Genomic DNA, 14,934 nt, shown 5'->3' with positions numbered 1-14,934 from the left:
CATTTGAAATTTATCTGTTTGAATATCATCATAATTTAATAAATGGGTAATTAATTATTATGGGAGGAAGCTTTCATCTTTGTAAATATCGCCACAAGACTATAAGACTAGAAATTTTAGATTGAAGTTCAGGTTTTCGTCAGTGTCTTATGTTAGTTAAGTAGTAAAGCAGTTCTGTCTTTCGAAATATAAACAATGCTGAGGATTTTGTTCTTGTTGGGTATGTTCGTTATTTTTTAAAAATCATGAGGAGTTATTAAATTTTAAATTATTTTCATTTATCTTTTGATTTTTACAAAAGTTTTTACTGCAATTTGTTGTTTTTTTAAATTATATAGAATTAACAGTTTGATAAATATTTAAAAAAAATATCAAACTTGATATCAAATTAACCTGAAATCTTTTAAAAACAAACACCAGAATAAAAAAAAAAACGAAATTCACAAAGTTAATAAAATTTTACATACTGTTGTTTTTTTTCTTTTTATTGCATTACCATTGCCGCATTGTGGACTTTTTTTCAAAACTTATGATTTTGCCCTTTTTGGGATAATATAGAAATATGTAAATATTTGTATTAATTTTGCAGGTTTGTTATTGGCTTTCAACAAAGGACAAGGTAATTATTATACTTTATTAAGTTATAATATTATGTTCTCCAAAGCACATATTATAGCAACGAATGGTATTTTAGGGTTGTCTCTTAAACTTTTAATATAAAACAAAATCGAAGTAAAATGCTTCTAAAAAAATAAGCTAAAATAATGATGCTTTCTTTTTATATGTAATTAAACCACAAATGCTTAGTATTTACATTTTAGCATAAAATAATTTGATGTATATAGTTGTTTTACTATGTAATTTTTAGATCCGATAAGAACTATTTTAGTTAAAAATTTATCAATTTGCAAAATTTGACAATTGGCAATAACTATAGTACAAAATTACTGTTCTATTAGGATCACAAGACATATTTATGAAAAAGGAAAAGTCTTCTGCCATCTTGAAATACTGAACTGCAGTGTGAAAATTAAATTATCTACCACAAAGTTAACAAAGTTAAAAAAGACAAGTGGCAGAAACGTGTAATGTAAAGTAAGTTCTATTTTGGAATTTATTTATTTTAAAGTGTTTTACATGTTTTCTAAAATACTTATCATGTATGTTCTTCATTTGAACATACAATCAGATAATTCTATATCAGACATTATATTTGTCGTTTACGTTGACATGTATTTTTTAATCCCTTTCACCAGATGTATGTAAGAATTCGTTGGTTTCGGGTGTAGCAGAAGACAAACTGACATCTTCTTCACAGTTTGGTAGTGGTGATCCATTCAGTGACTATGGAGCTGCCAGAGGCAAACTTAATAACAAGGAAGTCATGGACAATACAGGCAAGACATTGATAGGAGCTTGGGTCGCCGGTAAGAATGATGTGGACCAATATATCCAGGTAAGTCTAGTCCTTTCTATAGGTTGTTTGTAATGCTTCACTCTGTGGGTTGTTTAAAGGTTCAAATGTTTTCAAAATTCTATCAAGGATATTTAAATGTAGAGAAAGACAACTTGTAAAAGCCAGGGAAAATCTCCTCTTTTCTTGTCTTGTGAATAGAAAACAAATTGTTAACTTTTGAGAAATTCCAATCAAAATAAGAGGTATGAGTTAAATATGAATAAGTAAAAGTATGAAATTTATGATATGTTACAGGACTACTATTATTGCTGTCCTTCATCAGATACTTCAGAAACATTCTTGATTTTTATTTTCCATTTTCTTCTTTTTTTCTATTTGTTTAAACATCCTCCGTCCCTTTATAGATGTGTTTTCTTTTCTTTTTATTAATTGTCTTTTTTCCCTTATGATTTAAAGTTATCTTTTTTCTTAGAAACATATTTCTAACAATAAAATCATAATCCCTCATTGACTTAAGTTTTTCAAGTCATTGATTTTCACAGCCCTATAGTACAGACAAAAGCATGTGAATTTTCAGAGCAATGCTTTAAACATAAGTTTATTTGTTAAGGTTGAATTGCCAAGTCCCAGTTTAGTTAGAGGAATCACAACACAGGGCCGTGATGGATGTTGTAAACAATGGACCACTAAATATAGGGTCATGTATAGTCTGGATTGTAAAACAGACTGGAAACCAGTCGGACAACTTGGTACCTCTGATACTGTAAGTACACATTTACTTTCTTTTTTAAACATAAAAATTTTCATGTGTGGTAGTTGTTTTTGCTAATTTTGTGATCAAGGTAACTGCAGGAAAATATCCAGTGCACAAATAGTTGATACAAGACACCAATATAGATGTGAAAGGCACACTCATTGTTTGATTAGCCAATTTAACCCCTTAATAAAAAGTTCTTGACATAAAAAACAATGTTGTTGTTACTATGTTTAAAGCAACGAAGCAAAAATCTTATACTTTACAGCAATTAGATATGAACAGATTGCTCAAAACTTGCAAACCCATAGGCTATATTTTTACAAGACAAACACACATTTACAAACTAGTGAACCTGACCATGGCAATTTCTTATCTAGTGTGTTACCAGAATTAAATCTGACAAAATTTGTTGTAGACATTGTTACTGTTACATGTTTTATTGTCTGACTATCTTTTTCATCTAAGTTTGTAAAAAACTAAACTGTAAGAATATTGTTAATGATAGTAATAGATATGTTTTACTTTCTACAGTTCTTCAAAGGCAATGACGATGAGAATACCCCACAGAGTAACATGTTTGATTGTCCCGTAATCGCTAAGTGTATCCGTGTTAATCCACTGGAATGGAGCAATCGTATTGCATTGAGATTTGATCTGACTGGATGTGCTCTGGATTCTGGTAATTAGTCAGCTGCCATAAGTATTCGTAAACAATATGGCTTCCACGTATGGGGACACATATATAGTATGAAAGACTCCATTGAAAAGAACAATAAATTGACTTTCTTTTGAATTTTTTGTTTCATTTTTTAATTGGATTACAGTAATGAACCCGGCTCTAAATACACCTAACAAATTTTGGGCATTTTCAATAATGAATCAATGAACCTGACATGCAGTTTTATACTTGAAGCATCATGTCTATAGATATGAAATAAATTACAGGTCTTACTCTTTTAATTTTATTGTATATTTTCAAGCCTTTCCTTTTTTTGAGCTAAATTTAGAATTCATGATCATGTCTCTATGCAGGTCATTTCAGGAATTACAAATAAGGTTGATTTGTATTATATCCTACACTAAGGACAGTGCCTGGTCATTCTGAAAACATGAAATGCATTTATTGTTGTGAAAAAGATAAATCTTCAAATAAATGTTTCAAGGATATCTCTCTGGAGGTTTGTTTTAAACAATTGGTGTGTCTTTTTGTTATTAATCATATCTCTGTTCATTGTAAGGAAAAGTATTTCGATGTATAAGCACTCACTTTAAGCTTCTTTGTTCAGATGAATCAATCAACTTTTGGTAATTCATCACAGACTTATCTCCAAATATAGACTTACGAATCATAGGAAATGTCTTTCAACATCTATAACAGCTATTCATGACTTCTCTCTGCATTATACAATTCTATTGACTTTCCTGATTTTTGGTTTTGATAATAAAGTTTATATTTGTGAGAATAGGGTTTCTTTTCTTCCACTTTTAATTGAAGGTTGATTTCATCCGTCATTCTAGATTGATTCTGTCATTAAAAACCTTGTTGATTCTTCTTTAGAACTTTGGAAAAGTTTCATACTTTCTAAAAATTTTAGACCATTCTTTTCATGATATTCATATTCTCTCTTTTTACCTATTATTTGCTGTCTGATAACTTAATAATGTCAATATTTTGAATTTTATTTGGTTTAAATTCAGCATTTACCTGTAAATATTGTTTATCAACTTTGCAGCTAATTAGATAGAATTAGAGCGTGTGAGAGATGGTGTTTGACAATAAGCCTCTTTTTCAATTGATTGATCTATATGTACGTCTGTCAATGTGAAAAATAACATCAAACTTAACAAGGATATTTATCACACCTTGACCTGGCAGTCATTGTACGTTTTACGAATACTTATTCATATAGTTAACTTTATAGCAAAAGTATATACAGTTCAATAGTTTAAAAATATCTTAAATATTTTCTCAGTTAATGTGAACCTCTGCTTTAAATTGATAAAGAGATGGTTAAAGTTATGATTTGTGTATGTAATATTAAAAGTCTTACACAACCAATTATATACATGTGACAACTTCTAAAATATAGACCATTTACCAATCATTTAGGATCATATATAGAAAATTGTAAAACAAATGTATGGGAACATATATGGAAATGGTTTTATGTTTTTTTACATTTTTTTGGTCTTAAAATTGTTGTATATAAATAAGTCAATGAGATGAAGGTTAATATTCTTGAAAAAAATCCATTTTAAGGTGGTACCTAACACCTTGACTCAAATTTATTTGACTCGTTTAATTTTCATAAAATTTTGACAAAATATTTACTTTGACCCTTTGACAAAAATATAAAAATTTCAAAAAAATTGAACCAACCAATTTATCAGAAAAATTACACTGGTTATATAGCAGTTTGACAAACACTAATTTTGATCATTGAGAAGCTTAATATTCCCTGACAACACAACGCAACTAAAATGTTTAGCTGATTTTACAGAGTTATCTCCCTGTAGTGTTAGGTACCACCTTAAACTCATCAAATTTGGTATGATTGATTTGAGTTAATAATTATCCAATGAAAAATTATAAGAAATGAATATACAAAAAAATGACTTGACATAAGAATTTCTCTTGTATAAACAGGTAATAAAACAGGATCCAAAAATAACAATGTTGTTAGTACCTCAGCACCAACAGCTGTTCCCATGACAACATCATCACCTACTACAGCTGTTCCCATGACAACATCAGCACCAACTACAGCTGTTCCCATGACAACTTCATCACCAACACAGAGAGTTACACCTGCTGTAACTACACAGGCTCCTATTGCAGGTAATTGATTGGTTGATAGTTGATTTTTATTATTTAATTGGCAGGTAAATGAACACCAGAAAAAATAGGGGAAGAAGAAAAAGATGCTAGTGTAGTATTCTATGTAATTTGTTATTCATCTTATGTAACTAGTTTAAGATGAGCAGGCAAGAAATATTTTGATTTTAATAGGATTATATGAAGAAAAAATCAAAGCGCGAAAGCGCTGTAAAGGCAGTTAATTACAGGTTGTGTGTATTTCTAGTCCAGTCATATCATTATCTTCCATAGAACAGAGGTGGTTTGTAGTGTTTAAGATTTAGAGTTCTCTTGTACCTAGTTCACCTATATCTATAGTCTACTGTTTACAGTATATTTTTTGTACCTCGCCATGAAATGCATTTTTAAGACATAAGAACTTTTCTTTTTTAATGTAAATCAAAACTATTTTTAATTATTGATTATATACACATATTCAATTACTCCTATCCTATGAAAAATAATTCACAAAGATTGACTAGTCTCCGTACTGTGTGTATTGCTAGAACATCAAGTAACATAATGGTAAATGTACATAGTAACATATCAACTCTTTTGAAGACAGAACTTTTTTTAACTTCTCCCTCCAAGCAAAATTATTTTTCAGTATAAACATGATAAAGTAATCTACAGGTATTAATGACCTATAGACTCTCAAGAGCCTGTGTCACTCACCTTGGACGGTCTATGTGCATATTAAACAATGGACACATATAAAATGACAAAATTGTGTTTTTGGTGATGGGAATGTGTATGTAGATCTTTCTTTACTGAACATTTTTGGTGCTACAATTATCTCTATCTATAATAAACATGGCCCAGTATTTACAATTGAAAACATTTTTTAAAAATTAACAAAAAATACAAAAATTTATGAAAATTGTTAAAAATTTACTTTAAAGGGCAATAACTCTTTAAGGGGTCAACTTACAATTTTGGTCATGTTGACTTACAATGTATTTATAGATCTTACTTTACAGAACATTATTGCTGTTTACAGTTTATCTCTATCTATAATAATATTTAAGATAATAACCAAACTCTGCAAAATTTCCTTCAAATTACTAATTCGGAGGCAGCAATCCATCAACGGGTTGTCAGATTTGTCTGAAAATTCCTGGGCAGATAGATCTTCACTGAAGAGACAATTTCACCCTTTGTCAGATTTGCTCTGAATGCTTTGGTTTCAGAGTTATAAGCCAAAATCTACATTTTACCCGTATGTTCTATTTTTAGCCATGGTGGCCATCTCGGTTGGTTGACCGGGTCAAACCACACATTTTTTAAATTAGATACCGCAATGATGATTTTGGCTAAGTTTGGTTAAATTTGGCACAGTAGTTTCAAAGAAGATTTTTGTAAAAGTTTATGGACAATGAAACCAAGTGACGAGTCAGGTCAGCTGAGCTAAAAAGGAGTTTTTAATCAAGGTAACAATGACATCTGGTGGCCATAATACATGTAGCTGTCTCATTAGCATTTTAACCACTTCCCATATTTGCTTTTAAGACAATAGAAGAAAATTATTCAATGCAAAAACAAAACTAACTTGTAAATATGAAATTCTCTTTACAGTATGAGTTTTTCTCATTGTTGGAGATTGTACAGTAGTACCTGTTATTGCTTATACCCATTTCTTATTCCCTTTAGTTTGATAAACTCACAGAATATATATCATATATTTACATTGTGCCACATCTTCTTATTTTTATATGCATTACAATAACATGAACAATTGTAATTCAAATCCATATATCAAAGCAAAATGAATTTCACTACTTTCATTCATGCATCCTTTGGCAAAATACAAGTTCTAAAATGACACAATATATGTTTATTTATATAAAAATAAAATTTAGTTTTCGACTCTTAACAGGTATAAAAAATGCACAGCTGTGTCATGATTTGTGAAATCTGTGCTGAAAACATAGGCATTGATGGTGTTTGAGTAATTCCATCTGTGAAGCTCAACATTAGCTCGTCAGTTAGTGGTGGACAGTTATAAATTTTTCCTGCAGGATGAATGTCTGTTCAGGAAACCCAATTTCACAAATTAAAACTTTCCTCTAGATTTCTCCTACAATATTCATCCAGTTTAGTTCTTTTGGTTTAACGGGACACCGTCCTGATTTTTAATTTTGCAAACCATTCAGTCTCTTGCTTACAAATGGTGCAAGAAAATAGGATGGGAATGGCAGTAGACAAGTCTCTTTAAAGTGGGTTTGTGCCCTGAAAAAAGTTTTAAAACATTAGCTTTTTTGAAACTTGTGAAAGACGTGTGCAACACACATACCTAAATAACTATAACATAGGTGGAGAGCATCATTCATGTCAATGTTTTGTTCCTGTTTACATTGTCATTTTTCAAGAAAGCCCGAGGCATAGCTCATGAATTCTTGTCATTACAACCTAAATTAACAAAATTACTGCTAAAATAATTATCAGTATAATATATCTCTTGTAGAAAACCCATACAATTGTAGTATTAACCAAAAAATGTCAAACAGATGATATTGAATCGTAATCCCAAAAATTATGACGTCTTGAATTCACCCCCCCCCCCTTTTTATTCTAAAACGATAATTGCGGTTGCAAACATACTTTGGTTTACTTGCATGGCGATTATATAAATAACAGTATATATTTCTTAAAGAAAATAAAGTTTTACCATGAATAGTTTCCTGAACGTAGTCGTTTTCAGTAAAATGTGCCTTGCAAACAACAGCTGATTGGTATGGGCTCTACGATTGCATCGCACGTGACAATCTACGTTTGAGCCATGGCGTTGATCCAACTTTTCCTTCTTATTAAGTCATTTAGAAATGCATGTCCTCCTCTTAAATGACACGCAGGTAAACACCAACAAGGACTAGGCATCGTTAATTGTGTGGTTGTTTTGCAGTGCAAAAACGGAAGTTAAGGACGGAACTGACTGTCTCACTAATAAGAGACAATAAAATTTTTAGAGACAAACAGCGACAAGAAGGTTCTAACAAGGGACAAGCGAATCGTAATTCTCTCACGAGGCTATTCTCATTTGATGTGATAGGGTGACGCTACACCTATCAAATATGTACCTATGAAAAAGAAGAATTTCACTGTTAGAAAGGAAATGATATTGCATGGTTTTGATTCAATATATTCTTTAAAAAGAAATTGGTAATTTTTTGTTTTGATGGCCAATTTTACGCGTGTGCATAAAACATATTTTTTTTTATATCTAATAAAACTAGATAATCCCTTTCTTTGTAATAAAAACATATTTTTATTTATCAATGTACAGTAATATAAAAAAATGTTTTATAACCGCCCCTATAATAAAAAATAATGCATGTTTTTATGCAGTTAAGCTGCATTATGCGAGCACCCTAGATTTGTGTTCTACCCAATAAATCCTGAAATACTTGCCATTGTTATTATCTAGCTTGTTACTATGTTATATATAACTAATTGAACACTTTTTTAATACTTTTTATTCTGGATTACAAAAAAAATGACCAGAAAAACCTTAAATGATCGTCGATTTATCCAAAAGTTTTAAAGTTACACATAGGAAGTAGTGCTTATTAAAAATCCTTGTGTAGTTCATTATGACTCGTGCTTTTAGCTAAGATGTCAAAGAACAATTGTATGAAATATTTAATCGCCGAAAATCTCTCAAGACAAGCAGTTTAGATTTCCCAAATGACAAAAGTCGTAGGAATATTGTTTGTCATCAATACGTAGTACAACTACGTCAGTAGTCTATTATATAATTCAACTGTTCATGCTGTTGGCGGCAATTTCAAATTAGAAAAAGAAATTTTCGTAGCTTTTCAATTTGGAGGCAGGTGTGCAAATTAGCGGTGGTCCGAGACCTTCCACTTTTGCAAGCGGAATTTCGACTAGGATAGTTGGTTTCTAGCTACGCCCGACGTAGTCGCCTTACATTTGAAAGAAAATAAGAAATTACTTTGCAAACCTTTTCGGCACCATGTTCACCAAAGTCTCCAATTAAACGAGCTAAAAACTTATTTTTATCATTATTATTCGTGACGGCGATGTTCATTTTGTTCAACCGCTAGCTTTATACAGAAAATCGCCGACAAATATTGTATAAATTCGAGAAAAATCGTATCTGATTGACAAAAACAACATTGTAAACACATAACAATGGCGGCCGTGAAGACAAAATTTTACAAAATCGGATCCGATTCCGGAAGCGGATAAGGATAATTCCGGGTTTGACGATCATTTACAAAATAAATCCAAGCAGGTGAAAAAATACATCTATGCATGGTAAATGAATATAAACACTAGTATTGTAAACCAAAAGATATATGTAAAAGAAAGAAAAAGCTAAAAAATATTTTATTCAGAAACTAAAAATTACTTTTTGATAAATTTTAATTTAAAATGATCCAATACAACGTGACAGCTGGGAACAGTATATCTAACAATATACATGTTCATGGTCACAGTCTAAATTTTCTTTATAAATGATAAATGATGATAATGCATGTGAGATGCTTTTAAAGTGTAAACATATTACTGCAATTTCGAGGGGTTATTTGTTTTTTCTCAATTTTGAAGGGTCAATTAAAGTAGCTGAAAGTTTCATTCTTTATTTTCACAAATAATGCAACTATATTATATATACCTTAATGTAAGTAAATCATATGATATATAGGTGGCATTCTTTGGGCCACTCTACCCCCTCCTGTTTGATAACTTGGAAACGGTCGAGCTCCCCACCCCTAAACCATATGAGGGGCAGATCCAGGATTTTAGGTTAGGAGGGGCGCAAACTTAAATTTTCGCCGAGCTGTTCTCAGCTTATTAAAAAAAAATTGAGGTAAAATTATCGGAATTTTCTTTATTAAGCTGAGAACAACCCATGCTTGCAAATTTAAGGGGGGTGCAAGCCCGCAACCCCCCCTGTCCGAATCCGCCCCTGCATATATTCAAGTATAGGACAATATAATAAATAAAAAATGAAATATAGGGGGAGTCCCTGGAGATACCCCACCCCCTCCTGTTTGAGAACTTGGAAACGGTCGAGATCCACACCCCTTAACCATATATATTCATGTTTGTGACAATATGAAAAATCAAATGAAATATAGGAAGAGTCGCTAGGGGTCACCCCACCCCTCCTGTTTTAGAATTTAAAAATGGTCGAGATCCCCATCCCTAAACCATATATATTCATGTATGGGACAATATAACAAATCAGATGAAAGATAGGGGGAGTCCCTGAGGTCACTGTTCACCCTCCTGTTTGAGAACTTGGAAATGGTCAAGATCATTACCCCTAAACCATATATATTACTCATGTATGGGACAATATAACAAATCAAATGAAATATAAGGGAAGTCCCTTGGGTCACCCTACCCTTCCTGTTTGAGAACTTGGAAACCAATGAGATCCCCACCCCTAAACCATATATATTCATGTATGGGACAATATAACAAATAAAATGAAATGTAGGGGAAGTCCCTAGGGTCACCCTACCCCCAGTGGCGGATCAAGAAATTTTCATAAGTGGGGCCCACTGACTGACCTAAGAGGGGCCCGCTCCAGTCACGCTTCAGTGATTCCCTATATAAGCCCCCTGCCCCCTAAATCCTCTGCCTACCCCTACCTGTTTGAGAACTTGAAAACCGTTGAGATCCCCATCCCTAAATTATATATATTCATATGTATGGGACAAAATAACAAATCATTTACATTTACTATGGGCAAGTCAGTCAGACCTCATCTTTGATCCCTGTTGTAGTGAACATTTGTCTGATTCGTGTCTCATAACTTTTGTACTATAGAACACAAACTCAGTTTTCTTTCCAGGGAAACCAGTCCATTCATACTATTACATGTTCATACTACGTCAAATTGAACTTCTAGCAGTCAAATAAAACCAAGGTTAACTACCAAGTAGAACAACTGCAATCATTGGGAACTTGTACCACTGCAGACTCACCATAAAAAATATACATTGATATATGCATTGCTTTTGAAACCTTGATAACATATAAACTATTTGCCTTAATAAATACATCATTAGATAAACATGAATGTACTATACATGAATGTTTAATGTTGAGGCAACATTGCCACAGTTTTCATAATTACGGTTGTCTTGGTTTTTGGTTAACTGCCTTCAGCGCTTACAGCGCTTTGATTTTTTTTTAATATCTATTGGGAATAAGTTGTTGCAATGACATTTTTTTATTTATCGCTATATAGTCTTCTTGACGCTTCTTCTCACTAAACTAATTGTATTGTCGCTTCTGATCGCTATATTAATTTTATTGTCGCTTCTTATCACCGCTTCTTGTCTTTAATTAGTGGAACCCTATTCAGGAACGATAATTTCATACTTTACATAACTGAGACCGAAATAACTATAACGTCATACGGCTTCACGTACAAAAATACTTTAAATTGTATATTATGCAACATAATTCACGGTCAGTCGACTTTTAATTGTAATATCATGTTATATTAACGAGTGAAATGATTTCAAAATATCTTTAGATCGCAAATAGTACACGAAATTGAACGGACCTCTTTCCACACGGAATTCAAATAATGATAGTTTGTAATCAGATTGACTGCTTATAATGCAAAAGACACATTAATAAACAGATTTTTAAAACAAACAATACACACTGATCGTTTCTTTATTTCCCAATGTAAATGAAGGAAACAAAAACCATTTCATGCCACAAAAAGTAGAGGAGAAATTTAAACATTTCCGGATCTATTTCTTGCAAAATGACCCCCAGCAAAGATTTGCGTAAGGAAAGATGAACCTCATGACTTGAAAGTCAGGCCTTAAAGCACTGCCTTTAAAAACAATAAAAAGAAATTGGTTATTGATACAAATACTTCCTGTGTTAGTATAACTGATGTGATTTCTCACTGTAAAGAACATCCTTGCTCTATAAAAAAATCTCAATTGCGACTGACAAAAGTTTAAGATTTATTGTCAAGTGTATTCCTTACCATTATTGCCAATGATTTTTAATTATGATGTGACAGTAACAGATAGGACACTGCTCCCTATGTCTTTCATCTGAAAGGTCCATTAAATGTGTTGTACCGGTACTTCATTATTGAAAAGGTCGAAACTCAAAAAGGTTCCACAGCCATATTGCATTGGCTATTTGTAGAATTTATTATCCATAATCAAGGTCGGATCTAGCCATCTTTAAAAAGGAGGGAGGGTTCTTAACCCAGAATAAAGGGAAGGTTCCAAATATATGTCCCCATTCAAATGCATTTATCGTCAATAAAAAAGGGGTTCCAACCCCTGGAACCCCTACCCTCATCCCCCTGGATCCGCTACTGATAATGCTCACCTTTGGATTTACTCATGAAGTATAAATTTATTTTATTTTACAGTGGTGACAACAGGACAGAATTCTCTCAGTGGTAAAGGAAAATTTGGTAAGTTTCTACCTTTATGCAGCTGACAATATCAATTACTGGAAAACAAACCTTAAATTTTGATTCAAATTTACTTTAATACACTTTTTTACACTTTACGATCTCTAGATATAAATGCAGCTAACACTATTAGTAAAATTGTAACAGTAAGATTCTCTTGTCATTAAAAATTAATAAAATGTGTATGAACACTATAGCTATTATATTCTATTGATTTTGGATGAAATATCCATTTGATTTGCTGTAAAAAAAAACTGTATAAAATATTATGTATTGATTTAAAGCTTATAACTGGTATGGATGTCAATGTTGTTATTATTTGAAACTGAGAGGAAAGCAACAAAATATTAATTATCACACAGTTTATAAACTAATAAAACTAGTGAAACAAGCTGCATACAAGAGCTTTAAATTAGGATATGACATTCTGGAAAGTATTTTTTTCAGTATATTTGCAGTCTGTATATTTTGCTCAGTATGTATTTAATCTATGTGTTGTGTTGAGGTACAGATATCTGAAAGACTGATTCAGAAATGTGTTCACAAAACATCAGTAGAACATAAATTGACCAATTATTTTTATTTTTTTTAACAAAACTATTAATTCAAAACTTTCCAATTGTAAAATCAAATCATTGCTCTCTTGAGGTGCCAGAATCATGCTGTTTTGCTTGAGCAACATATATTTCAGAATCTAACAAGTTTAGAAAGAATATTTAAAGAATTTGAATTCAAAAGAATAATTACAATGAAAAGGTTAAAACAAGCATGGTTTCCTCATGGCACAAAATATTTCAGATTAAATAAATAAAATCATTTAAGGAGAAAATGGTTTACATAAGCTTATTTCTGATTGTTGCGCACAATTTGTGTGCCCTATAAAAAAAAACGTACACCTTGTCAGAAATTAGTTGTAATGTGTTAGTATTTAAGGCCAGGCATCAATTTTGAATTTGTCTATACTTTGAATTTTACTTTATGTTTAAAAATTGATTTTCTAATTTCATCGCATTTCTACAGAAAACCTAAACAGAATATTTGTTGATCAGTTTAGCGGGACTCAGTTTTAATACAAGAGTAATTTTCATATTGGTTAGAGACCTACATCCTGTGTACTAATAATTTGCCATATTAGTGGGTTTAATTTGTTTTTAACCGGATTTTTGTGACAAAAATGTCGGTTATTGATTTGGGGATGTACGGCGGGCGGGCGGTCGGTCGGGCGGGCGGTCGGTCGGGCGGGCGGTCGGTCGGTCGGGCGGGCGGGCGGGAATCAAATGTTGTCCGTGCATTAACTCATGAACCGTTCAACCAAAGCTTTTAAAATTTTAATATGTTGTTACTGACAACTAAATGAAGGTCAAGTTCAATAATGGCGATTTTGACTTTTACCGTTCAGGAGTTATGGTTCTTGAAAGATTGAAAAATGGAGTTTACAGTCGTGTCCGTGCATTTACGCATGAACTGTTCTACCTAAGCTTCTCAAATTTTAATATGTTGTTACTGATGACAAAATGGAGGTCAAGTTCAATAATGACGATTTTGACTTTTACCGTTCAGGAGTTATGGTTCTTGAAAGATTGAAAAATGGTGTTTCCAGTCGTGTCCGTGCATTTTCTCATGAACCATTCAACCAAAGCTTTTGAAATTTTTATATGTTGTTACTGATGGCAAATTAAAAGTCAAGTTCAATTATGACGATTTTGACTTTTACTGTTCAGGAGTTATGGTTCTTGAAAGATTGTGAAATGGCGTTTCCATTCACGTTGTTGCATTTACTCATGAACCATTCAATCTAAGCTTTTCAAATTTTAAGATGTTGATACTGATGACAAAATGGAGGTCAAATTTGATATTGACGATTTTCACTTTCACCATTCATCAGTAATGGTTCTTGTGATATTGCCAGGACACAAATAAATATTAATAAATCCGGTTTGCTGTCGTTGTGACAGCCTCTTGTTATTTATATTTCAGATTGTATTACTTCATGTAAGGGTAAAAGCAGTGGATATTATGGAGCCTGTGATGACTGCTTTGGATATATAACATGTAACTGGGGAATCACATACAAACGTAAATGTCCATCAGGACTGAAATGGAACAGTGATCTTAAAGTGTGTGACTACAAATCTAATTGTTCCATACCATAAACAATCTTACTCAGGACTTCATCGTGTTTATATTATTGTCTATTTATTGTTCGTTTTTATTATGAAATCTGCATGCTGGTTCTGTGACAGATTGTGAAATAAAATGGCAGAACTGTAATTGTTTGTTGATTTTTATTACTGGCTATGTTGAAATAAAATCACTGCTTTCCTTGACAAAAATTAACACTTTTACACTATCAGGACGGATCCAGCCATTTTATATGTCCCACTTCAAATTCATTGATCGTCAAAAAAATCCCACTCATCTCCACCTCCCCCACCAAACTGATTGCCACTAAAGTGTATTAAATATGAATA

General features: G+C 32.1%; 1 protein-coding gene and 1 long non-coding RNA gene across 2 annotated transcripts in view; one reads left to right on the top strand and one right to left on the bottom strand.

The window, feature by feature from the left end:
* The window catches only part of LOC143078901 (uncharacterized), a 73,727-nt gene extending 58,993 nt beyond the window's left edge, over positions 1-14,734 (top strand). The window contains exons 62-68 of the mRNA XM_076253957.1: positions 590-619; positions 1,257-1,456; positions 2,028-2,180; positions 2,706-2,853; positions 4,822-5,013; positions 12,419-12,463; positions 14,441-14,734. Of these exons, the coding sequence (XP_076110072.1) occupies positions 590-619; positions 1,257-1,456; positions 2,028-2,180; positions 2,706-2,853; positions 4,822-5,013; positions 12,419-12,463; positions 14,441-14,616 (944 nt within the window). The 3' untranslated portion in view covers positions 14,617-14,734. The remainder of the gene's footprint in view (positions 1-589; positions 620-1,256; positions 1,457-2,027; positions 2,181-2,705; positions 2,854-4,821; positions 5,014-12,418; positions 12,464-14,440) is intronic.
* LOC143078903 (uncharacterized) lies at positions 6,851-8,223 on the bottom strand. Its single transcript, XR_012979297.1, has 2 exons — positions 7,700-8,223; positions 6,851-7,260 (listed from the first exon to the last, which is right to left on the bottom strand). It is a non-coding gene; the product is annotated as an uncharacterized LOC143078903 (long non-coding RNA).
* Positions 14,735-14,934: the final 200 nt, after the last annotated feature.

Source organism: Mytilus galloprovincialis, chromosome 6 (genome assembly GCF_965363235.1).
Source record: "Mytilus galloprovincialis chromosome 6, xbMytGall1.hap1.1, whole genome shotgun sequence".
In the NCBI taxonomy this organism is placed as follows: domain Eukaryota; kingdom Metazoa; phylum Mollusca; class Bivalvia; order Mytilida; family Mytilidae; genus Mytilus; species Mytilus galloprovincialis.
Note: the sequence above shows the minus strand (reverse complement) of the source record. Positions and strands in the feature narration are given on the sequence as shown.